The 26,642-nt window shown below is 41.9% G+C and overlaps 1 protein-coding gene across 31 annotated transcripts in view; it reads right to left on the bottom strand.

Moving 5' to 3' along the window:
* The window catches only part of TCF4 (transcription factor 4), a 361,926-nt gene that overhangs the window by 153,300 nt on the left and 181,984 nt on the right, over nucleotides 1-26,642 (bottom strand). For 25 of the 31 annotated variants that reach the window (XM_032654534.1, XM_032654531.1, XM_032654537.1 and 22 more), the window contains one exon: nucleotides 25,499-25,563. In XM_032654534.1, coding sequence (XP_032510425.1) covers nucleotides 25,499-25,563 — 65 coding nt within the window. Of the gene's footprint in view, nucleotides 1-22,988; nucleotides 23,085-23,206; nucleotides 23,442-23,569; nucleotides 23,741-23,780; nucleotides 24,030-25,498; nucleotides 25,564-26,642 lie in introns of those variants that run through there. The other 6 variants (XM_032654558.1, XM_032654553.1, XM_032654559.1 and 3 more) reach the window with 6 other exon arrangements.

The raw sequence follows: 26,642 nt of genomic DNA, 5'->3' as shown, positions 1-26,642 counted from the left end.
CCTCCCTCTTTCAAATAACATATTTAGTCTAATTCTGACTAAATTTACCAGGAACGGTTATTTATATCAAAATGTAAGTATAGAAAAGTGTGAGGCATGTTTTCTCTTTTTCTTAGGAGGTAGCATCTTGGGAGGGTGGGCGGGTGGTGGTAGGGGAAGGTAGGTGAGAAGAGAAAAGCAGGGAAGGAGGCAAAACATCCAAATCCACATGGTGTAGAACAGACAATGCTTTATTAACGCAACGAGTTTGTCAACCAGGTGGTCCATTACAGTGTATCTGCACAAAAGGAACAAGAAACTGGGGTCTGTGCAGTGTGGAGGGAAAGCCCAACTCACAGCTCGACAATTACACCTCAGTGGGGAGCGAGATGGGGGAGGTGATAAGAGCTCCAGGAGCACGGAAGGAGTGTGTCCCTGGGAAGCAGAAGACATGTCAGAAAGCCTGCTTGAGAAGAGGCAGGGAACTGACCAGGACAAGGCGGGAAGGAAGAGGACCAGCCCTCAAGAGCAGAGCCATTCCCCAAGAGCCAAGACCAGTTCAGTTTTCTTTGTGGAATACTTCATTTACTCAGCTTTATGGTCAATTTTTTTTTTTTTTCTTTTGCGGTACGCAGGCCTCTCACTGTTGTGGCCTCTCCCGTTGCGGAGCACAGGCTCCGGACGCGCAGGCTCAGCGGCCATGGCTCACGGGCCCAGCCGCTCCGCGGCACGTGGGATCTTCCCGGACCGGGGCACGGACCCGCGTCCCCTGCATCGGCAGGCGGACTCTCAACCACTGCGCCACCAGGGAAGCCCTGGTCAATTTTTTTTTAAATAAATTTATTTATTTTATTTTTGGCTGCATTGGGTCTTTGTTGCTGTGCATGGGCTTTCTATAGTTGTGGCGAGTGGGGGCTACTCTTCATTGTGGTGCGCAGGCTTCTCATTGCGGTGGCTTCTCTTGTTGTGGAGCTTGGGCTCTAGGCAGGCGGGCTTCAGTAGTTGCAGCATGTGGGCTCAGTAGTTGTGGCACACAGGCTTAGTTAGTTGCTCCGCAGCATGTGGGATCTTCCCAGACCAGGGCTCGAACCCATGTCCCCTGCACTGGCAGGCGGATTCTTAACCACTGTGCCACCAGGGATGCCCTTTATGGTCAATTTCAACACTGTTGTTACTCCAGAAAGCTAAAACTTAACATTTAAGGCAACAGAATTAATAATAACAACAGTAATAGAAGCAAGTCAGGTATATCATAGGTAACAGTTCTTTATCCTTGCAGTAGTGTGCTGATATACCCCCCTTGTGTGGGAGGTGCATTTCCATGGTGTAAATACTCCCTCCGTGCTAATTTCAAGCTCTCAATGGTTAAACCGCTAGCCTACAAAATTCCTGAATACTTAACTATTAGCTCTCCTTCTTCACATGATGCTTGTAAGCCAGTTTTACCTCTTGACGACAAAGTTACTTAATGAACTATGTGGGAAAGTTAAAACAATGCAGCTACTCATTTGAGTATTAATCCTGGTTTTCTGTGTGATCTCCAGGATGATTTTAAATCATCTTACCTCATTTATCAACACTAAAAGTAAATTAGCATTAATCCTAAAATTTTTATGGTATCACAAAAAATTCTGAATAGCTAAAGCAATCGTGAGAAAGAAGAACAAAGCTGGAAGCATCACATTTCCTCACGTCACAATATATTACAAAAGTTATAGTAATCAAAACAGTATGGTGCTGGCATTAAAACGGACACACAGAGCAATGGAATAGAATCAAGAGCCCAGAAATAAACCCACACATATACAGTCAACTAATCTTTGACAAGGGCACCAAGAACACATAATGGGGAAAGGATAGTCTCTTCAATAAATGGTGCTGGGGGGCTTCCCTTGTGGCGCAGTGGTTGAGAGTCCGCCTGCCGATGCAGGGGACACGGGTTCGTGCCCTGGTCCTGGAAGATCCCACATGCCGCGGAGCAGCTGGGCCCGTGAGCCATGGCCGCTGAGCCTGCGCATCTGGAGCCTGTGCTCCGCAACGGGAGAGGCCACAACAGTGAGAGGCCCGCGTACCACAAAAAAAAAAAAAAAAAAATGGTGCTGGGGAAACTAGATACCCACATGCAAAAGAGTAAAACTGGACCCCATCCTACAACACTCACAAAAGTTAACTTGGAATAGATTAGACTTAAATGTAAGACCTGAAACCATAAAACTCCTAGAAACACAGAAGAAAGGCTCCTTGACGTTGCTCTTTGTAATGATTTTTTTGGATATGACACCAAAAGCACAGGCAACAAGAGCTAAAATAAACAAGTGGGACAACATCAAACTAAAAAAGTCTGCACAGCAAAGGAAAACATCAACAAAATGAAAAGCCAACCTGTGAAATGGGAGAAGATATTTGCAAATCATGTATTTGATAAGGATTTAGTATCCAAAATATATAAGGAACTCATACAAGTCAACAGCAAAAAAAACAAACAATCTGATTAAAAAATGGGCAGAACGCCTGAATAGCCATTTTTCCAAAGACACACAAATGGCCAAAAGGTACCTGAAAAGGTGCTCAGCATCGTAATCACCAGAGAAATGCAAATCAAAATCACAATGAGATATCACCTCCCACCTGCTAGGATGGCTATTATCAAGAAGACAGGAGACAAATGTTGGAAAAGATATGGAGAAAAGTGAACCCTCATGCACTGTTGGTGGGAATGCAAATTGGTGCAGCCACTGTGGAGAACAGTATGAAGGTTCCTCAACAAATTAAAAATAGAATTACCATATGATCCAGAAAAGCCACTTCTGGGTAGAGATTCAAAGGAAATAAAATCAGTACCTCAAAGAGATATCTGTACTTCGATGTTCATGGCAGCATTGTTTACAAGAGCCAAAACACCCTAAGCGTCCATCCACAGATGAATAAAGAGTAAAGAAAATGTGGCATACATCTAGAATGGAATATTATTTAGCCAAAAAAAGGAGGAAATCCAGCCATTTGTGACAACATGGATGAATATGGACGCCATTACGCTAAGTGAAATAAGCCAGATGAAGAAAGACAAACAGTGTACGGTATCAATCATATACAAAATCTTAAAAAACAAAAGCTGAATTCATAGAAACAGGAACAGAATAGTAGTTGTTGATGGGCTGAGGGCACAGGTGAAATTGGGAGGTGTTGGTCAAAGGGTACAAACTTTCAGTTATAAGATGAATAAGTTCTGAGAATCTAACGTACAGAATGGTGACTACAGTTAATAATACTGTAACGTGAAATTTGTTATAACTTATATGGGAAAAGAATCTAAAAAGAATAGATATACATATATGTATAAGTGAATCACTCTGCTGTACACCTGAAACTAACACAACATTGTAAATCAACTATACTCCAATATAAAATAAAAATTTTTTTAAATGAAGTTTGCTAAGAATAGATCTTAGGCACTCTCACCACAAAAAGGTAACTCTGTGAGATGCGGGCTGGTTAATTAACTTGGTTGCAATAAATATTTCACAATGTATATGTTTATCAAATCACCACACTGAGCACTTTAAATATATACAGTTTTATTTGTCAATTATACATCAATAAAGCTGGAAAAAATAAAATTAAAAATGTGAAAGAATTTTTAAAATTAAAAATGTTAGCATTGGGCTTCCCTGGTGGCGCAGTAGTTGAGAGTCCGCCTGCCGATGCAGGGGACACGGGTTCGCGCCCCGGTCCGGGAAGATCCCACATGCCGTGGAGCGGCTGGGCCCGTGAGCCAGGGCCGCTGAGCCTGCGCGAACAGAGCGTGTGCTCCGCAACGGGAGAGGCCACAGCAGTGAGAGGCCCACGTACCCCAAAAAAAAAAAAAAAAAAAGTTAGCATTATATTACTTTAGACATCTCTTTCAATGAGGGATTTGAAACAAAATACATCTATTTTTTTAAATGGTCCGTTAATTGACTAAAAATAAATCATTAAGATTTAACTCTCTTCTCATCACATCAGTTTCAAAGCAAATAGGGTGAAGTGTCTTGGGAAATCATTATTAAATTTAAAAATGTCATTTACATCAATATTTAATACATGAATATGTATGACATTCACATGAAATGTATTCCAATTGGGTTCACATTTAAAGACCTTAAAGATTTTTGGTTTTGTTTTTAAGGAAAAACTAAATCCAGATTATTTCAAAGGTGGAAACAAACAGGTTGGAGAAATAACAAAACAAGGCCAAGGCCTCTGTAAGTCACTGTAACATCAGCTTGCACTGGACAATTTTTATGCTAAACTTGCAGCCCCCGAGCCTACTGCTTTGGCTTTCTCAACCATCACAGGGTTCACTAAGAAATGATCGACTGATGTTACTATAACATAAAGGGTGGTATATATTCAGTCGTATATTACAAGTGTGGCTTCTGTCCCTTGTGAAATGACCTATGAATTTAAATGTGTAGCAGGCAGAAAAACAAGTGTAGTGTTCTGAGACACAAACCAAAGGAACCCAAGTATATTCACCCAGATAAATACAAGTGTAACACTCAAAACACAAACAAAAGATGTACATAAAAAAAAAAATGTACATAACACGTTTTGTAGCCGCTCCCATTTTCCTTACACTGTAGGGATCTTAGCAGCAAGAATGCCACAAATGAGCATCAGGCTAGCCAGGTTCTATTTGACGAAAGCTTGGACAAAGTGATTTACCTTCATGTACTCATTAGTGAAATGAGGAGTTGGATTAGATGATCTCTAAAGTATCAACAAACTCTAAAAGCAAGTGAATAAAAAAATAAAGTCTAAGTGATTTACTGACAACTTTGACTCACAGTTTCAGCTTGGAAATTGACAAAGACACTTTACCTTCCTTTGAACAAGATATCTGGCATCTCTGACTCAATATAACTAGAATGATTCCAGAAAGAAAGAACATTCTAGAAATTTCTGGGGAAAAAATGTGATAACAGCCAAGGAGTGGAAGTTGCTAACTTAGTTTCAGAATATTCCTTCTACACGAGGACTATGAGAACGTATTTCCTCCTTCCTCAAATGTGCATTAAGTGCAGAGTTCTAGGAGGGTAAACTTTGTCCATGAATTGCCTTCCTAAGGCAATCTGGATTCTTCAAAGTGATTAAAAAGGACATTCACAGCATTAGGCAGCAATGAAGTAAAGAAGTCACGTAGCCTTTTTTAGTTTTAAAAAAATGTTTGTTTCTCTTAGAATTGTATTTCATCAAACATGCCATTGAATGTAAGATACATCATTATCTATTAACCACCAAGAAAGAAAAAAAAAAGTCGCCAATTAAATTGGCATGCCATAAGTTTCTGAGATGTTAACATGTGAAAAAGGTGTCTTAGAATCGAGTGTTGCACCGTAAGGCTTTGGCCCAGCACACGCCCAACACCTTGGACAAAACCATCCTCCAAGAGGAATCGTAACGATGCAGGTAGGTCATGAGTCCCATTGGACTCAACCCTCTCTCTGCACCCGTGTCATACTCACTAAACTTTTTTTTAAGGCAAATTATTTATCATTTATACTAAACAGAAATTAGGAAGAAAACACTTAATGCAGGCGAAATCTGTGGCTCTTGAATACTTTCTGTATTTCTTATTCTTTTCAAGGGCAAAGAGCTGCTGCCTTATCCATGCAGTTTGGGGAACGTGTCAAAACGTTTCTGAAATGTCTGAAGGCTACCAGCACGTACTCTCCCGCCTCATTCCCTATTCTGACAGTCACAGTCATGGGGAGCTAGAAGGTGTCTCATCAACTATCTGGGCCAAGGCTTCATTTTCAAGAGGTAGAAACTGAGCCTTAAACAATGCTGAAGGCAGGATAAGAACTCAGTTCCCTGACCTCCAGTCTATACGCTGCTAGATTCGAAACATTCTGCTCGATTATTCCTACCTTAGTTTACAAAGGACAACTTAGAAGAGGAGTCTTTTTTGTCTACTTGTCTGAATTTCCTCCAACTAACTTAATAAGAATACCTTTCTCTAACAGTGTCCTTCAAATGGGACAGAGAGTCTGAAACAAATTACTCAAGGTTTCTTAGATATTCCTTCTCACCCAGGTTCAGTGACAAAGGTTCGTTAAGTTGTAAATAATGAATGAGAAGAACTCTGTAAATCAAAGAAAGAGTAAAAGCAATGTATTCAATATTCCCTCACGCTGTCCCTTTCTCAATAATTTTTTTTTAATGAATGCAATGAAATATTTTCCTCTTGTTAAACTTAAGATACCACTAAATCATTCCCAAATGTAGGAAGCATTCCCGGTGTGACTCAGTCAAAACCAAGCCCTGCATGTAGTACCAACCCTAATAGATGCTCCAATAAATACAGCTTCATGGGAAGACACTATGACCAAGCAAAGAATTAAACAGTATAACTCCTGTGCTGAAATGTGTATAATAACTTAAACTCTTTCCGCATCCCGAAAGTCCAGCTCAGTATCTCTAAGTTTTATAGGAAATGCCCTAGCCAGGCAGTCCATATGTCTGTAAAGTTAGCTACATTCCATGAAGTAGCGTGGTTATGATCTCAGGGACATTCTGCAATCTGCCCCAGACAGGGCAGTGTCAGGTTTGGCAGGAAAAGAACAAGAGTTCCACCTCATCCCAAACCACTTATGTCCCAAGCATTACTGTTGCTACACAAGCCAAATGTCCCATTATGACCTTCAAAGAAGACGCTATTGCTGTGAACCTAGGATTAAGATACGCTTCTGCTTCTGCCTAACCCCACCATGAAACACTGGGTGTACCCTGAAAACGAGTTTTTCATCCTATCACATAAACCCAGATCAACTGAAACCCCATGGGCCAAAAACTACCAAGACATTTTACACTATACCAGCTCAGTTCATCAAGACATTGGATCTCATGTTTTTCTCAACCTTAGATGGCCAGGTAGTATCCTCAAAAAGAGACTTCTTTTTGGCCAAAATATCCCAAACCGAGATGGCCAATGGGTTAATGTTCTTTTCTGAGCTCTTCAGTTATGCTGCTTCCTGTGTCTGAGGGCTGGCAGGCAGGGCACCCCTGTCAGAGCTGCAGAGAACTCTGCACATATCTCTGCTGTGTTCAGTCAAAATGAAAAGAACACAAGATGGCCCTCTGACACAGACAGCTGTCGATTAGAAGGCACACTCACACTTGGCCGGACAATGAGCGGCAGTGGAGGTGACAAGCGCTTGGCTAATCAGCTTGCCTATAAAATCACAGCCCTTCCCAGCACTACTCACATCAGCCCACGAGGCGACAGCATGTACAGTCTTCAGCTACCCTCTTCTCAGTCTCTACGTGTATGTGTCTCTCTCACTCGCCCACCCCGGTGTGATGAGGTCTGTGAGAAAGCCTCAATACAATATGCGTAAAAACAAAAATCAGGGCTTCCCTGGTGGCGCAGTGGTTGAGAGTCCGCCTGCCGATGCAGGGAACACGGGTTCATGCCCCGGTCCGGGAAGATCCCACGTGCCGTGGAGCGGCTGGGCCCGTGAGCCATGGCCGCTGAGCCTGTGCTCCGCAACGGGAGAGGCCACAGCAGTGATAGGCCCGCGTACCACAAAAAAAAAAAAAAAAAAAAAATCACACCACAGGAAACTGATAAACAAGAATAGGAAAAGAAATCCCTGCAGCGAAATGACCCAAAAGAAAACAAAAGTGATAGGACTAACCTATTCAGAGCTGGTTCACCACTGATACTGACACAGCGATAACGCATTATAGGTAACCAGACATATGTATTAGGACAAGAGGCAAAATGATCCACCCCACCTCTTCCCATTCTCCATCTTGTCTTTTGTCCCTCTAGCCACCAGAGAGAGCAATTTGGGGCTAGATCCTGGTAGAGGAGGCTAAAATTCTGAGCTTTACCAAATATTTAAATATTAGGGGACTTCCCTGGTGGCGCAGTGGTTAAGAATCTGCCTGCCAATGCAGGGGACACGGGTTCGAGCCCTGGTCCAGGAAGATCCCACATGCTGCGGAGCAACTAAGCCCGTGCACAACTACTGAAGCCCGTGTGCCACAACTACTGAAACCCCACGCACCTAGAGCCCGTGCTCCACAACAAAGAGAAAGCCACCACAGTGCTAAGCCCGTGCACTGCAACAAAGACCCAATGCAGCCAAAGATAAAATACATTTTTTTTTAATTTTTAAAATAAATATTAGGAGTGGGGGTAGGGTGGAATGAATTGGGAAGTAGAGCTGAAGGGAGAAACTCAGGGGATCTGGAGACAGGAAATGTTGAGTTCCTCAAATCTTCCACTGATTTTCTTAATTAGCTAACTCTTTAGCTCAAAGATATTCCCTCTAAACTAATAAACAAATGCTAAATTCACTAAGGAGCTACCTTATGAGCCTGACAGATATTTTTACCCATTGATAGTCAAAATACCAATCTCTCTCTCTCTCCTCCCTGCTCTTTTACTTCTCTTTGGTTTCTAGAAGAACAGCTGGTTGGAAGCAGCGAATCAGGAAGCAAAACAAGGGGAGACAGGCAAAGTGGATAGAGAGTCGAATTTGTGGCTGTCCACCTGCAGTCTGGAAGCTAAAACAGCAGAAGTCTACTTTAGATAAAGACGAATTAACAAATTACTACCTCACTGAAAGGGACCTTCAGGTAGCAGAGACCTTCCACAGCCACCCTGTGTCCTGACCACGTTCATTCGACTCTTCTTCCTTAGATCCCCCAACCAAGAGTCCAATCCACCTGCTGTGCCGAAAATAAAACCCCTCAAGGTTTTTATAAAATCATTTTTAAAAGATCATGAAAGAGTGAAGAGAAGTGGGAAGAGGAGATACTGGGGATGAGTGTCCTTCGTCTTTTGAGAGTCCAAGAAAGAGTCCAAATTCAAGGCTTTTCCAGCTCTGCTCCAGCTCCAAGAACCTTGGAGGTACCTACAGTTGTCAAAGCCCGGACAGAAAAGGCAGTAAGACCATCAGCACAGGGTGACCCTGCTGCAGAACGTCCGCAGGGCCACTGTCTTCTTGCTCATCCCTGGAAGACAAAGCTGTCTTTCTTTGAGAGGAAGTGTGAGAAGCTACTCAACCTGCACCTGCAATCGTAAGCAACAAGCAGGAACAGTTCTAGGACAGAGCCTGAGACTGGCCACCGTCTCTCCAACACCAACACCTACAGCTTATCAGTCAAACCAGGACAGCAGGCCCTGCGTCCTGCCAGCTGCCAGGTAACTCAAGAAGCACACTGGGTCCCCACCCAGGGAATCCCCATGGCAGGGTGAATGGCCATGTCATCAGGATGCTAGCCAGCCAGTGAGTTTCTAAGGGCTTGGGACGCTCTGCTCCCTCCTCTGCCCATGCTGTTTGAAAGCTGTATTATCATCCACATAGACCCCACCCATGGACACCAAAATGCACCAACATCACACAGCCTTGGACTCTCAGATCACTTCAAACTCTTCACCACTGTTCCAGCTAATACCAAAATGGGCGCCTTCTGATAGAAAGCTTTTTCCCCCTTACGAAATCTTTGCTAAGCATAAAAATTCAAGAAGCAGAACCACTATAATTTCTGGGTCAAATGTCAGTTTGCGATATATAATATTGTAGTTTTCCCCAAATTTCATCAGCACTGAGTATTTCTATTATCGAATTCGGCCTTTTATTTTTAGTTAAGAAAGCGATGCTTACTATGAAAAAAGAATCTAACAATATGGCAGTCCGTCAAGGAAAAAGAAAAAGTATTTTGCATACATATGAAAACCAAGGAGGTCATTCAGGGCAAACCCAGTTCTTCCCTGTACACAGCTCAGAGCAGTGATGGGAGCAGCCCCTGGGCCACGTCACTCCCCTATCTCTTTCACCAGCTGGAGCTCTCTTTTACCAGTTGAAATACTGCGAGGGTCCAGCCCACTGTCATGCAGTCTCCACTGTCCCCTGGGGAGATGGGGACCAAAGGGGTGCTTGGAACAGCAAGAGTAGCCACATCACAGAGGCTAAGGGAACACTGGCTTGCCACCTCAGGCATCTCTTCTTGGAGCCTTTGACATCCAGGCACCATTTTAACGTCAGAACAGAAGAGGGAAGAAAGCAATCATTTCCCCAAAGGAGGAAGTTATTATTTAAAAAAAGCCCAGAGGACTTCCCTAGTGGTCCAGTGGCTAAGACTCCACACTCCCAATGCAGGGGGCCCGGACTCAATTCCTGGTCAGGGAACTAGATCCCACATACCGCAACTAAAGATCCTGCATGTGGCAACGAAGATCCCGCGTGCCACAACTAAAGATCCTGCACGTGGCAATGAAGATCCCGTGTGCCACAACGACCCAGCGCAACCAAATGAATGAATGAATGAATATTTAAAAAAAGAAGAAGAAGAAAAAGAAAAAGCCCGGGCTCTAGAGAAATTAGGACTGGAGGGAGTTGGACCACCTAACTGTCCTGCTCAAGTGCAAGCCTAGTTCAGACTTTCATGGCCTGCCTTTGTTGCTCTGACGCTTTTCATCCGTAAGTTCATTCCACAGCTTCTTTCTCTCAAGAACATGGCACGTGCGTAAGCTCTTGTTTGTGGCAAATGGACCTTCTAGGAATCACACGTATTGAAAATAAGAGTATTGACCTTCCCGCTTGGCCAGGCTCACAGTTTGGCTCTGACCAGAACAATAGCCATCTCATCAGTCCTCTCTCTCCAGTTCCATTAGGGCTGCCTGACACCCTATCTTGCACACTTGCTTCTTAGTTATTGCAAAGCTTTTACATATTTAGGGATCTTTTCCATCAAAATATTCTGGAATGGCTAGAGGCTCAGACACATGAATGATTATCTGCTCACATGTGCTTTTTATCCAAGTTCACAGCTCCTGGTCACTGAGGGTAAACAGTGTTATCAGTGATTATTATGGATTTAGTCAAGTATATTTCATTCCTGTCATTTATGAGTACTTGTGTTGGCTCGTATTTACAATGTCGGGATTCCGTCACTTTGGTAACCTTCTGAGACAACGTTTTTCCAGTGTTACGGTGACATTTCAAAAACTCAGTATTTACAAGCAAACAACATCCTCTGGCTCCACGACAGTGCGATTCAGTGGTAGCGGAACAAAGGGACACTGGTCTAGAAATTTCTTCAGGATGTATTTCCAACTACTTCTGGCTATCACTTCGTAGTCTAGGGTGGCCCCGTGGCCTTTGGAAGAAAGAGGCTACAAAGACATCAAGTAAAATTTCAGTGTTACCTGAGACTGGAATTCTAACTGTTTTGTGTGGGTCCACATGAATGAAGTCTGCTGTGTGATGCTGACAAGTCTCTTAACATCCCTGAGCCTTAGTTTCCCATTTGCTACTAAGCAGCATTGGGCACCAGGTGACATTTAGGTCCTTTCTTACTGTAACAATCCGTCCTAAAGATTTCAAAATTATACACTGACATAAAACTCATTATCATCATTTTTTTTCCATGTCCTACCTCAAGGATATGAGGAAAAGAATTCTGTGCAGGAAACAGGGAGAAGCAAACCGTTATCTACTCAACTCATCCACTTCTTCCCTTTGCCTACCCACCCTCTGCCAAGCAAGACGGGACCAGGGTCAGTGAGGGAGGATGAAACCTGAGTGACAGAAACACAGTTGGTATTACATTCACCCCTGAGCTTCAAAGCCTTTCCATTATCAGGTGGACCATGGTCCTTTCAGCAGTGGAGTAGAGAGGTACTGCCACTGACAGGTAACAGACAACGCAGGAAATACGCACCACACTGTACGGCGATTTGGAGTTCCTTATGGGAGACATTCAAAATATTCTTTCTTGGCCCTCGAAGGACAATACTCTTGATATATAGATTGTGGAGGTCATCATATCCTCTTTAGAAACGCAGTCTTTCCTACTGACAGTAAGAGGTCTCAGTGCAGGAAGCTGGATGGTACCTAAGTTAACAGTGAGAAGAGAGCTAGAACCATCTATGAGAAGACCCTGTGGGCTACCGGCGATGACAAAAAGCTTCACCAACTTTATCCAGGGATAAAGAAGCAATAGAGAAAATGATAAATCTGGAGCCAAAGGACTTTGTCCCCTAGTCCCACCTCTGCCACTTACTATTAATAGTGACAAAATCGCTCTGAGTCTCTGTTTCATTATCAATAAAATGGGGGTTAAAAAGAGTTCCTACCCCACTGGGGTCACAAGTTATATAACTTGTTATTGTTGTTGGTTCATTTATTCGCTTACTCATCCATCCACTGACTCTCAAGCAAACAGAGTGTCCCCTATGAGGCATTCGGGAGAGAGTACAGGCCTGGTCCTGGGCCCTCTCTGCCCGTAGAGAGCGTGACAACGCTTGGGAGAGCACAGTGCATCAGAGGCTACCCGAGCACGGAGGAGGGCCCCCCTCCTTCTGGCCTGGATATAACAATGCGTGAGCTGGATCCTGGACGCAGAGTGTGAGTTATCCGGTAAAGGAATATAAGGAGAGGAGAATGAGAGGCAGGAGGAAGATATTCCAGGCCAATGGAAGGGCCCTTGTAAAGACAGAGAGGACCGTGAAAGAGCCCTCAAGGGCAGCGCGGGCAGCTCAGTACGGCTGGAACACGAGATGTGAGTGGTGAGTGTGAAGGCCAAGGCTGAAGGCCGAGGCAGGGGCCAGGCTCTCTAAATCCCATTCAAGACGCTAAGGCTGGGTCCCCAAAGCCATGGAGGGATGCTAAGCAAGGGCATAACAGCACTGGGGATTTTTGGAGACAATCACTCCAGCAGCCTTGTGAGAGTGGGAAGGTGGAGGTAGAGGGAAGTGGAGGGGTGGGGACAGCAACAGTGGTGACGGGGATGCGGGGGACGGAGTGGGTCTATTGCTATAGGGAGCAGAATGGACCAGATCTGAAAACTGCGGGCTTATGGGGTTGGGGAGACAGGATAATCTAGGACGGTGGCTGGGGGACAGTCACCAAGCCAACAGACACAGATGGAAAGACTAATCCTGAGAGGAAGTTCAATCAATAAAATTCAAGGTCAAAAGCACAACACCTGAGGTGAATTACCTCATCGGTAAACTGCCAGATTTTACTCTAGCCCCTTGAAAAATAATATCCGAACAGATGTGAGAAACGTCAACGTGAAAAGTTATGTGTTTAGCGCCCTCAGATTAGGTGACTACGCTATTTATCAGCTCAAGCCCTCTCCCGGACAGCGATAGCATGACCTTGGGGGGTGGGGGTGGGGTGCTATTTCACGATAAATATTTATAAACACCCAGCTGAAGGTGTGGTGGAATACAGTATTGTTGAATGTTCTGATATGTTCCACTTGCTCACTAAGGTTCTACAGAGCTGACCTAGGATGTCTGCATTCTACTTCTAGAACAATACGTGTAAGTATCTAGAGCCCTGATCAAATGATTTGCGCAGGTAACTAAGGGGACATAGCGGACGGACTCCACAGGAGCCTCCAATCTTGGTTCTGTGGGTACTTCTGCAGGCATACTATGAAGTCTGAGGGGGTACCAGAGTTAGCTAGGGTATGGTTGAAATGAAATCTGCTTTGTAGTGAAGTACGAAACAGAGACAGTCTGGAGTCCACGAATGATAGGGGGGATGTGTCTTCTGCCTAGGGAATAGAGGCAGAAGTTCTCCTAGAAATAAAGCAAAGGATAATCCCTTTCCCGACACACGAAACACCAAACTTAAATATTCTTTCCATTGAGAAATGGCACCCACAATTTGCACTCTGAAAACATATTCAAGCAAATCTTACTTGGTAGCTAAGTGGGAGTAGGAATGAGAGAAAGTGGTCCACGTTAGTGACTCCCTGGCTGAGACAGTTAAATGGCAGAGATGCAGAAAGACTCCTTGAGGGACAACGTCAGTAGTAGCAGCTGTTGACATTCTTCTTTGTCACATGTCACTGTCCATAGCAAATCTTTTACCACCTCTGATGTTATGTCGTACCAGTCACTCTACACATGACAGTTCCGAACTGCAGAGCTCAGAGTGACAGACAGACTTCACAGTTCAAAAGTACTGGTAATAGATCTTTCCACAGGAGTGAATCACATCCAAGGAAGAACAAGTTGAGTTGATGGGGACTTCAAAGGAGTGGTATAGCCTGAGTCAAGCTGTATTCTCCAACTTGTGCATGAGTTGTGTGTGAGAAGTTGTTTAGAACTTATAACGCATTTTTCTACTAAAAAAAACTTATAAAGTTGAAATACTTCTAAGATCTTGAATTCTGATTCTCTTGGGGTTTTAGAACTTAATTGTAAGCAATGACCCTAAGACTCTAGGATTCAGGCTTGTGCCCATACTAGGCTTTGAATCCTGTGAAACATAAGAGGTGCAGAAAATATCCTAGCTTATCACAGACTGAACAAAATCTCGTAGGTCCAGGCAGCCCCCAATGGAACCAAATAACCATTGGTTTTAAGCAATATTCTTATCAAAAAAAGAAAATTCATCATTGAAACATGCAACCGTTTTTAATCTGGACTGGTGATCAGTAACGCTACCTGATTTTCTCTCTTCTCTACGGTAACTATCATTAACATTTTTCTCTCACTTCATCCTGTGAAAACATCTACCTTTCAACTGTCAGGAGAGGATATTTTCTGAGTCTAAACTCGCTTTTGGGTCAGGGACCCAGATCTCATTCCCTCTGTCCCTTTCACATCCAGTCCTTTTGAAGAGCACAAAACATGCTTTCTATGATACCATGTAATGAGTAACCTTCATATTCTCCCAAAAGGGTACATAGTTTTCTTCCTATTCACAGAGTCGGCATGTTGTCTTTAGATTTTTCCATGACTATATGAAGCAAATTTGTAAACGTTTCTTCTTAGATATTCACTGTAAGAGTAGCATGATTAACTCATGATGAATAACTATTCATACTCACTATTATATAACCATGTAATATACTGACACCCTACATGCCTTAAGTGGGAATAAGGTTATGCTTAGTTTATTTCAGTGAATATTTTACTATTATTTCTGTTTGGATAAGAATTATTTTACAGGCATCATTACTGACCCAATCTTCAACAAAATATACATGTTAAGGTAAGGGATTTAATCCAATAGGAATCTACGTATATATGACTTGTATGACCTACTAACTCATTCCCTCTTCATATTATTTCCTATTCTGCTATTAGGATGATCAAACGGATCTCAGAGAGGCTTGTAAAAATCTCTATGAAAGCACAAAATGAGTTAAGGTTTTGATCGCGATTTTGTAACCTTTATTTTTATTTAATAGTCACTTCAGAATTAGAGGTACATTTAGGATCCTTTCCCTTTGACTTTATTTATACCGTGTTGATGGTAGTCAGACTCAATGTTCCTTCCTGTAGCTTGTGTGGTACTTTTTTTTTATATGTAAAGATGAAGGGAGAAGGAAAACAAAAGTAAGAAAAAAAATGAAAGAAACTTATCATCGGAGTATGAGAAGAGCTAGCTACTTAGCTAAATAAAAATAACATATTTAGTGATTTGTAATATAAGAATAAAATGAACTCGCTGGGGCTCAGGAGGTCTGCAATATGCAAAAGGTATCTTGCCAATTTAATTGAGGTAGGAGTTATTTAATTTTTTACAGGTATAGTTTTCAATAAAACTACATATGCCTATAATACTGCAATGGCAGATGTGTCTCGATTATTAGAGGTGGGCTCAAGGGAATATATACAATGGATCTTGAAATCTGTAAGCAGCTGTTTGGGGGGGGCGGTGAAATGATGGGGGAGGGCACTGTACCACACATGTTCCTTAAGCGCAGCGATGTTTTGTTATTTTACTGCAGGTGTATTACAGAGATGAAATTTAATAACTTACTGTATACAATACCAATAAAACTGAAAAGATTCAGTGTCCTGCTGTTCATTATTGTGGTACAAATGAGCTCGGATTATTCTGTGTGCACGCACGGGCAAACCCCGACACAGAGACCCCTACGTCTAGAGCTCTGGAGGATGGTCACTGCTTGAAAAACCTCAGGGATGTTCTTCCTTAATTGCTTTCTTATCACTGAATTCTCATCCCAAATTCATGTAAACGTGACTTTGAGGTGGGTTAAAAATAAGATATATTTGGTATTTTTTTAAAACGTCATAGAAAGCCTTCACCAGAAGAGGTCTTTCGAAGGCACGGGTTAATGGAATGAAGGGATATATAGATTTCCTTAAGTACCATAAGAATGTTAATATATTGTGATAATATTTTCTATTCAACAGAACCTAGGGAAGTACTAGTCTAAAGATGCTATCCCATCAAAATTTGACTTCTCCCTTTATTAAGAAATGTCTGATAAAAACAAGTGCCATACTGTGAAAAAACATTTGTGCACTAGAAATGCTAAAGCAAATGCAACTATGTGTTAGTGCCGGTTTTCTTCTCCCAAGAAATTACTTCTGTTAGATAATAAATAACACAATGAACATAAAAGGTACTTGCTTTAGGAAGCTCAGTTGAGTTTATCTGTGAGTGAAAGCATCTGTAAAGAAATCCACATAAACACTGAGAACACACACACACAATTTTTCAAAGGATGGGGTTCTTCAATTCTAAGCAGGTTACCACTATCAGGCATGGCAGCAGACTCAATATCTGTCCCTTTCTTAAATATTTACTTCTAAAAAGATTAGGGGGTTTTGTCGGTAACTTGCAGTGTTCCCACTATTTTAACTTGGGGTTTCAGTTTTAAGAGTTTCAGGAGACATTTCCTAATGATGGAACCATTTCAAGTATGATCACACACAGAGGAATAAATGTTTCTGCCATTTCATATTGAAAAGTGAAATTCAGCATTCTTCTGATGCTGAATGGCGAGTCTGCTGTCTTTTTTATGGAAAGAAGCTATAGGGCTATAGTGACTTCTACAGGATGGGTAGATATATTTCAGCATTAAATTTTACCAAGTACACCTCAATTGCTCAAAAACAATTAAGTCAATTGTCTGTTTAGTCATTAACTGATTTTCCCTTCTCTCTTTACATGTCAAAAGTATAAAGATGAACTGTAGTCCTAATTGCTAGTGGTTATTAAAAACCCCTCAACACTTTTCATGAGAAAAGAGAAGTTAATCCGAATATTCTGGTGAAATTTCATTTAGGATATGAGGACACCGTGTTTTTGGTGTCTCATAAATCATCTCAAAGCAATGTCAAAGGTTTTTTATGTGTTACCTGTCCTGAACTGTTTAGAAAACTTGCCTAGACTTCTAACACATATTTGTCATTTTATATATGACAAAGTGAGTTAAATGTCATAAACAAAAAAATGATGGGTCACATTTAAAAGCCTGCTAAAAGTATTGTTTTAGAACTTTCTATGTAGTTCTTGTATTTGGGGAACAATCATTTGATCTATGAAGAATCCAAATTTGTGTAATTGCAAACCGTATTCTGCCTGCACTGCACGAAAAGGAAGAGGCCCAGATATAATCCACACATTTGTAAGAAAGTGCTCGTGCCGTTGCTAAAATGTGAATTGGCATCTTCTACCCCAGCCTTGTCACAGGAAATCTTCATTGGTTTGAATGAAATTGCACATGCTAATTCTGAAGATGTTACAGAATAGATTATTCATATAGGCACATGTGGTGTATTTTTAAAAAACAACAAAAAAAAGCAGGCTGGGCTGTAAGGAACCGTGTGGCCTGCCCTCTTCTCTGCCTTTCCAACCATGTTCAGGGTTCCAGTTGACCCTGAGAAGCTACTCCATTCTAAGCAATGTGTTAGACCCAGATTCTCCAGTGGGCCTGGAATCTACCAAACGTGGTTTTCCAGATGGGCTCTCATACAGACCTACCTCTGAGTTTAGAAACCTCACCAGGAGCTCGGGGCTCAGGGAACCCAAGTTGGAAAAGCACTGGCTTTAAAACCAGGCATTTTTAAAGTCCAAAGCCTGGCTCTGAAACTTAGTTAGGGTGAGATCTTGGGTCTGCTTAATTCTTTTTTTTTTTTTGCGGTACGCGGGCCTCTCAGTGTTGTGGCCTCTCCCGCTGCGGAGCACAGGCTCCGGACGCACAGGCTCAGCGGCCATGGCTCACGGGCCCAGCCGCTCCGCGGCACGTGGGATCTTCCCGGACCGGGACACGAACCCATGTCCCCTGCATCGGCAGGCGGACTCTCAACCACTGCGCCACCAGGGAAGCCCCCATTTTCTTAATTCTTAAATGAAGATAATAATAAGCACCCCAGGGGTTTGTACTGGCACCTAGTATTATTCCCCCAGCTTCCTCTACATTGAGCCCAGACTAAGGTTTAGAAATTCACTCATCAGCCATGTCTGGGTTGTGCGTGGACGTATGGCTCCACTATCTCAGTGATCCTTGACAGAGCTACTTCATCGAGCATCACAGCAACCCACCTGACTCAGTCGGTCAGCCACCGATGGTCAACCTTGTGAGACCTTTAAGAACAATTACTAAAATATAGAGGAGCAATCTGAGAATTTGAGAAAAACCTTGGTGCTTATAAAAAGATTAATCTAATAGGTGGGGGTACAGAGATTGCCACAAGGTTCCAAATTTCAGCAAAAGAACACTAGAGTTTGTGTACAAGGAAACATAGCCTGTAATCACATCTTTCCTCCTGCAATTAAAGCACTTCTGACCATTAGCCTGAGCCATAAGCTATACCTTAAGAAATCTGAAGGATGCTTTAATATTTCCAGTCTCCTCCAGGTAAGGAACCATATTTAATACAAGGATTATTAACATTTTACTTGTATATGTATGAACACTGAAATTGACAGCACTGAAATGAACAATGAAATAAAGCTCCTTAAAGAAGAATGTCAGCTATAAATGTAGAAGGAATGATGGAGTTTTAAAAAAATCACTAGTTCAAAACCCTCTGGGTTCAGGCAAGTGTCATCAATGCATGCTAAAACCATCAGGTCAAAAATTGTTGGGGAACGGGGATCTATGCCCAGTGCTAAAGTATAAACACAAAGATTGTTTGCTCACTTCGTCCCAGCTTACCTTATAAATAACTACCAAATGTAAAAATAGATAGCTAGTGGGAAGCAGCGGCATAGCACAGGGAGATCAGCTCGGTGCTTTGTGACCACCTAGAGGGGTGGGATAGGGAAGGTGGGAGGGAGGGAGATGCAAGAGGGAAGAGATATGGGGATATATGTATAGGTATAACTGATTCACTTTGTTATAAAGCAGAAACTAACACACCATTGTAAAGCAATTATACTCCAATAAAGATATTAAAAAAGAAAAAAGATTGTTTGCTAATTACAAAGGGGAAAAGGTTTCTATACAATGGACCGACCTGGGGGTCTCCACTTCTACCAAGTGGTTAAAGTCAGTGTTACCAGTAGCAACACATCTTGACATTATACGCCTCCAGATGAAACGCAGTATGAAGCACATAGCATTAACTATGAGATACTCAGGCCAAAATGTTTAACTTCCGTCTGAATCAGCTTTTCAAGCCGAATTTTCAATTTGTAGGCAAGACAAGTGATAGATTAACAAATTAAACAGCACCACAAATAAATAATCCAACAGTTCAAGTAGGGGACATATTTTTCAAGACAACTGGCCTGCTCTCTTTAAGGTAAATATCACTTTTTTAAAAGTTTACAGGAACTGTTCTAGTTTAAAAGAAATTCTAAGAGACACAGAAGCAAGATACAGTGCATAAATGCAATGCCTGGGGGGAAAAGGAGCTATGAAAGCCATCTTCATGGGGACAAATGAAGAAATTTTCATCTGGATTGGGTATTAGATTAGGAAACTATTGTTAATTTCTTTAGGGGTGATAACTGTATTTTAGTTAAATAGGTGAGTGTTCTTAATTTTCAGACACATGATGAAAAATCTAGGGGTGAAATCTTATCTGATCTGCCACTTAAAAACGGGGCACTGAAAAATATATATACTTACACACACACACACCCAAGGCAAATATAACAACTATTAACAACTGTTTAAGTGGCACTTCATTGTATTATTTTTTTCAACTCTTCTGAGTTTTTGAAATTTTATACTATATAAGATTCAAGAAAATTCTGTACATTAAATAAATGGTGCTCGATTCTCCCCCTTAACGTCCAGAAAGCTGCTGGTGGGGACCGAAGGGAGGGTATATAAGACCTTTCCTTTGCTTTTCCCCCTTATACCTAACACTTCACTTGAGGGCCAAAAAATATTTGTTAATCAACACAGTGAAAAAATGGCTCCATTCTCCCCTTTGGTGTGTGTTGGGTGGCTGTCGGGAGAGGGGCATACCCACCATAGCAATGCCCCCACAACAAGGGAGCTGCTGACCGAAAAACAGTGCTTGGGGGCAGAGTCCCGATGGCATCACCCTGCAGATTTGGTCCCTGTGATTTCTGACACCATCGTGATTTAAAATATTATGTCCCACCGTCCACACCAGCAAATTCAAAAACGACAGGCCTGGAGTCTGACCTTTGGTTCCAATAACACACCCACTAGAAGGAAACCAAGAACATCTCCAATTCCCTCCTTTGGGAACCTTCAGACCTAGAACAGTGAGGCCACCAGGCTAGTACTCAACGCCAAGAAAGTCAGTGACGAGTGACTCTCCAGGATCTGACCTCTATGTCATTCCAGGGTCTGCAATGCACTTTCGAAGGAAGGGCTTCCAAAGGACTTTCTTTAAGAGGGTATGATTTCTGGTTTTCGGAGACAGGAAAACGCTGCTCACTATAACTGCTCTTCAGCCTTCACTCTCTCAGAATGATTCCTAAAAGTGATGCTGGGGAAATAAGCCTCAGGTCGTCACAATCCTCACCCTGCCAGGTACAGAATTCATATAGGGCAAGATAGAGCCGACCTGGCCCCTACCCTCTGGGAGTTTACAGACTCTGGGTGGAGACCAGCATTCAACAAACATCAATAACGGTACATTCAAAAAGCACCAGGAAGGCAAAGCAGAGCGCTAAGGCAGATAGATGGATGGAAGAGGTTCGGAGGAAGGTTACGTAGGACCAGGTACGAATGACGGCACACTATAAACAAACATTTAACCATAACGCCAAGTTAAATACCAAGACGTATTCTGCTTCCACAAGACCTAAATGGCCATTTTCATAAGAAGAGACAAAGGATTTCACAGCTTTTCTGCGTATATCCTTTCTATTTTGATTTCAGATAAGAAACACTGGAAGGGTCCAAAAGTTTTAGAATTAAGGAATTTGTAGTTCTTTTTGTATCAAAAATAAAAAGAACTAAAAGAAGAAAATGTATTCTTAAATGTATAATTCATTTCAGAACCAACTACATAGGTTTAATTTCAATGAATCCAAAACAACTTGGTTTGTGAGTGCACTAAATCACATACAGAGAAGACCTTTACATGTCCTCTACAGCTGCAAAGTTTCTGCAGTTTAACAAAGGTATCTGAGATTAGGCCTAATTCTTAAATCCCGTCAGTTTAAGATCTAAACATCAAATAACTTTATCAGCATAATCCTATTTGATTACTTGCTGAGAAAGAAAAAGAATGTGGATAAGGTTTAGAGCCTTGGACTTCACTAGAGAAAACAAGATATGGGCTGGGATATTCAGTTGTGGGGTTTTGTATAAAGATTTCGAGGCATCTTACTGATTTTCAGAATATCACTAATTTTCACTGCCTTTTAAATGAAGCACATATGCAATCTATTCCTATGTCTTGAAAACCAAAGTAAGGCAAGAAATCTAAAAGCTTTTCAAGGTCAGTGGCAACACTAGATTTTGAACACAAGTCTTTAAATAGAGTAGATTCCTATAGAACATTCTAGGAAATCATCAAACCTAGCTGCACATTAGAATCACTTGGGGAGTTGTCAGAAATGCAAAGGCCCAACTCATAAGATGAGATTTTAATTGGTCTCAGATAGGGCCCAGCTCTCCACATATCTCAGACACACACACACACACACACACACACACACACACACACACACATACACAAAACCTTGCCCAGGAGATACTAATAAAGAAACCATTGCTTTAGACTTGAGCTATCTCCCAGAAAGAAAAGACAAACACTTCCTGATAATCAATACTCAACTTCCATTTAAGGGGAAAACTTCTGCCTTAATACCAAGCATTTGTGTTGACATCACCACCTCACTCAAAAACAGTAGATCTCGGAGAAGATTAAGAAAGACAAAAAAAGTTTGCAGTCACCAAACATCCTATTCAAAGCAGCAAAAGAGGCCAACAGTAAATGACATTTTTTCCCTTTTGTCACGCACAGTGAGGCCCCTTAGGTATTAGCTATTGGTTATCGTATTAAGATTGGACTATCCTGCGAAAAACTTTATTTCCGCTCGTTTTCATTTCAGTCAGACTTTCCATTATAAATTTTATTTTCCCTGCCAGTAAAAAAAAAAAAAAAATTAGTATGAGGTAGCAATTTGGCAAGAACATTTCAAGCCTGGGTGTGATTTCCGTACTCCAATTTGATTTAAATTAGTTTTGCCATATTTAGTGAGAACTAAAAAAAGTCCGTTTGGCCACTTTGGTTTCTATGGGTTTATTTTCTGTACAATTTCGAAAGGCTGAAAAAGTCACCGAGTTCATTTCTGATAATTTTATATGGAAGTGCATTAATGAATTCATATCATCCCATTACCATTTTCAATGAAAACAATTTAATCGCTAATAAAGAACCCGCCGGCTTTTGTTTCTCAGCTAAGACACCCACTTTTAAAAAGTCCCATGTCTATCACTATTAGTGGTACATCCTCAAGAGACACATGACGGATATGTATTTTTTTAACCTGATGCATTCTGAAACAACAAACATTTCAAAATAAGAGTTTATTTCTCCAGGACAGCATGTGGCTACCTGTTGCTCACCATCACTATTTCTCTGCACCAAACAAAAGGCTACTGGAACTGGAAGAAGCACGTTCATACGTAACAGTGCTCACCCCTGGAAGTCCACAGGACACACTGTTATAATACGATAAAGCAGTTTTTGGAGCCCCTCGGGGCACAGCATCTAAAGGACTTCCATCCAGCATCTCTATAAAGTAGTAAACACGAGAAAACAAAAAGCTGCCTCTCCACGAGTCACTCACCTTGCCACACAGTGGGGAATCGGTTCAGCTGTGATCTGCTATTTAGACTTGAAGCCCAAGACACCGAGACTCTGCCTTTCTTTTGGGTTTGCATAGCTGGTGTTGGAGACAGGGATTCAAAAAACAATTCGGCACAAGAGAAACTCACTCACTGGGAGATACACTAGGGTCTGTTCTAGTCTCAGATTTCACCGAAAGCAGAAATTCAAAATATGTACCCTTTTCCTCTCCAGCCCCGATCTCCTCAATCAGGGAATTTCCAAAATTGTGCTCTTTGCTTTTCTCCTTAAGTGATCACACCGTTTATGGACACTGCTGAGCCCAGGCTAAGCAAAGAGAGAGTCGGTCCTTGCAAGACTCACAATCATGAAGCAGAAATAAGGATGAAAGAATCTCCACACTCCACGGCTCTATTATGAAGACTTTTTAAGAAAAGCGGATGCAGCCGTACTCCTGTATACAACAGAATTTTCCTGGACACAAATGTCTCAAAAGGAGACATTCCCCAGGCCCAGACATTCAGCCATCACACGCCAGTCCGTCCACCTCTAGTCCACCCTCTGCCCCTTTCCACTTCTCACCTTGTGTCTGCCAAAAAAATTAACTTCAGTCTCACCCGAGGGAAGTGTTGCCCACAAACCGAGGGAGGGTCTGTGTCCCAGCACATACACTGACAGACTCACGCGGTCTGGATGATGCTTTCACAAGTTAAGGGGCCTCGCGCTTACTCAGCAGAGGAAATCTTTGTGTCTGGGAGGAATCACGCCAATTCCTATTAGGAAGAAAGGATACAGGGGCGAGGAAGCCTATTCTCTCATTGACCAGAAAAAGAGGCCCGTCGAAAACAGAGACCTCTGCCATGACCATCAGCGAACAGGAAGGATGTTGTCAACTTTCTTCTCCCCCAAAACTCAAACGGCCTCTGCCTTGACCCTGAGAAACCAGATACACAGGAACAGGCTCTTCGGCAGGAATTGAGAGCTTTACACCAGAGACTCGGCGCTAGGAGGCTCGCTGCCGAGCTATCTACCCCGCACATTTGCACTCCACATTCCAAAGATGTTTCCGTTGTGCTGGAATGGCTGTAAATTTCTTTCCTGCGGAATTCTTTCCAAACAAACTGCCATAAACTGTACTCTGCGGCTAGCGCAGCAGGAGCGCTTAGCCCAGCACCGTTCACCTCATCACAACCAATCTCTCAGATGCCGAATATGACTGAATGGATGGCTGGGCCAAAGGAGTAAACTTTAAAAATGCAAATCTATCCAGAAAAAACAAAACAAGACAAAACACCACCACTCCACCAGAATTCCACCTTTCGTGATCCCTGACTGATACCTAAAGGAAACCTTCTCGAGCAGGCTCTATTTAATGACTCAAACTGTTTGCTTACGTTTTCCAGGATCCATGAAACAGGTTGTTTTTTTAAAAAAAAAATCAAAATGGATTTTTTTTTCCATATCATTAAAGAAAACGGGAGGGTGAGAGGGTTCAGGAGAGCAAGCATTCCCTTCCCAGCACGAAAAGAAGGTACATTTCTGTTTGGGTGAATAATAAAACACTAGAAAGCTTTGAGTCTGAAAGAGGATGATTAAATTCTATCCGGAGTTTTCCAAAGTAAGAAACCCACGCCCTTAGAAAAAGAAAGTCTAAATCTTTAGAGGAAAAAAATAATAAGATTTGAAACATGTGATTAGTACCGATACTGAAATTAAAAGCAAGCGTCTATAAAAACTCAATTGTCTTGAAACAAAGCTTACACTTTGGGCTATGGATAGTATTTTTAGAACTGGGCTTTCTCTGGAGAGTTGAAAGTATGCAAATGCAGAGTGCCCAGACACACACACACACACACACACACACACACACACACACACACACACACACGCTATACCTTTGTATGACACTGGCATTTTATTATTTAATTAAAGTACTCTTATTTTTCTAGCTCACGCATGCTTCCCTTGAGACGGCTTTGCTGTTAGCCTGCTGGCATTGACTTCCAGCCAAAAACAATTCAGAAACAAAAAGGGACAACAAATCATATTTTCATAGACATTTTTATCCCTCAATACAACCCTGTTTTCACACAACATCCTACAGCCCCTATGAAAACTATAATTTAGGGCAGTAGCCACCCGAACCCAGGATCTGACACATGGCTGCACAAAGCATTTCCAGTCTAAGAAATTCTTAAGTTCTTAATTGCAAATAAACTCTTTTGATAGAACCACTCTACCCGAGATCGCTGGTTTGCAAACGGTGCCACTGGTACCGGCTGATGGATTAAAAAAATAACAACAAGCCAGCGAATACAATTCTGATACGATGAGGTGTTTATGACTTCCACGCTCTGTGTTATTTCATTACTTTTTAAAAAGAGACAGGCATCGGCAGATTTTCAGGGCATTAGCGCCACAGTCTAAAACGCATCATCTAATTTACAAAACAAAGTGATTTACCAGGTTCATTCTCTCTCAACCCTTTCCCAAAGCAAGATTCTCACTTACCTGGTGGCAACCCTGTAAATTTGATTCTCTCCCATAAGATGAGTAGGAGCCCCTTTCTGTTTTACCTGCCAAGAGAAACAACAAAAAAAGTGTAAATTGTGTTTTTCTTTAAAAAAAAAAATCTCCTCCAGGTAACAGACATCCACTTCTCTTCCCCGATGTTTACATACGTAAAGTAGGCACTCCTGGCAACGTATGCAAGCAAGACAGGGAATAACACTTCCTCACTCTGGCTATGATAAACTGGAAAAAAAATATCCTTCATTCCTATTCTTAGCCAAACTGCTCCACACTTCCAAAAACTGTCATTCCAACGGCCTCCACTTTCTCTAACAAACAAATTGTCATTCCTTATTTTCACTTTCTTTCTCTCTCACAAAATTTAAACAATTTCATTTTTATTTACACAGCAGGCAAATTATCTATGTAATGACCCTAGCCTAGTCATTCCCATTGATTATATTGACACTTAATGGTGAGGCCAAAGCTAATCAATCAGGGCTCTCCAGATGGTGAATAAAGCAAAGAAACTATTCAAAATTCTGGGACTCTCTCTCTCTCTCTCTCTCTTTTATTTAAACTCCCTTTCCCAGGAGTAAAGTCCATCATGATAAAGATGATCATGGAATTTACATTTGGGAAAGAGGGCTTTTGAAAAATTGCCCACTCTGAACCCAGCTTCAGATTCTACCAGTAGAACAAGGGATAATGGAACGTCAATGTCTTGTGTCAATTCTAACAACCCAATTTTTATCTGTAGACTGCTCTGCAGAGATAGATAAAGGCTCAGATGCTATTTGGCCATATCTAAGGGTAAAAATCAAGGCTGCTCATTTGTTTCTTTTAAAAGTATGCTGAGCCTTAATAATCAGCAAGGAAGACAATGAAACCACATTATAAGAGATCTAAGCAGTAGAATACACCTAGTGACATGTAAAGAGTCCTTACAGAAAACAATCCATACCAGGACATTAAAAAGGGCTAGTGCCGCCCACGTGCCCAGAACACAAAGCCCACCCCACCCAAGACTGAAGGATACTGTTTTCCTTCAAGACCAGAGCTTAAGGTACATTGTCCTCTTTACCCAGGACTATACTATTCTTTTCTCCAATGGGAAAATTCAAAACTAGTATTTTGAGGGGCT

Source organism: Phocoena sinus, chromosome 14 (assembly GCF_008692025.1).
Source record: "Phocoena sinus isolate mPhoSin1 chromosome 14, mPhoSin1.pri, whole genome shotgun sequence".
Classification (NCBI taxonomy): Eukaryota; Metazoa; Chordata; class Mammalia; order Artiodactyla; family Phocoenidae; genus Phocoena; species Phocoena sinus.
This window is presented reverse-complemented; position numbering and strand designations above follow the sequence as displayed.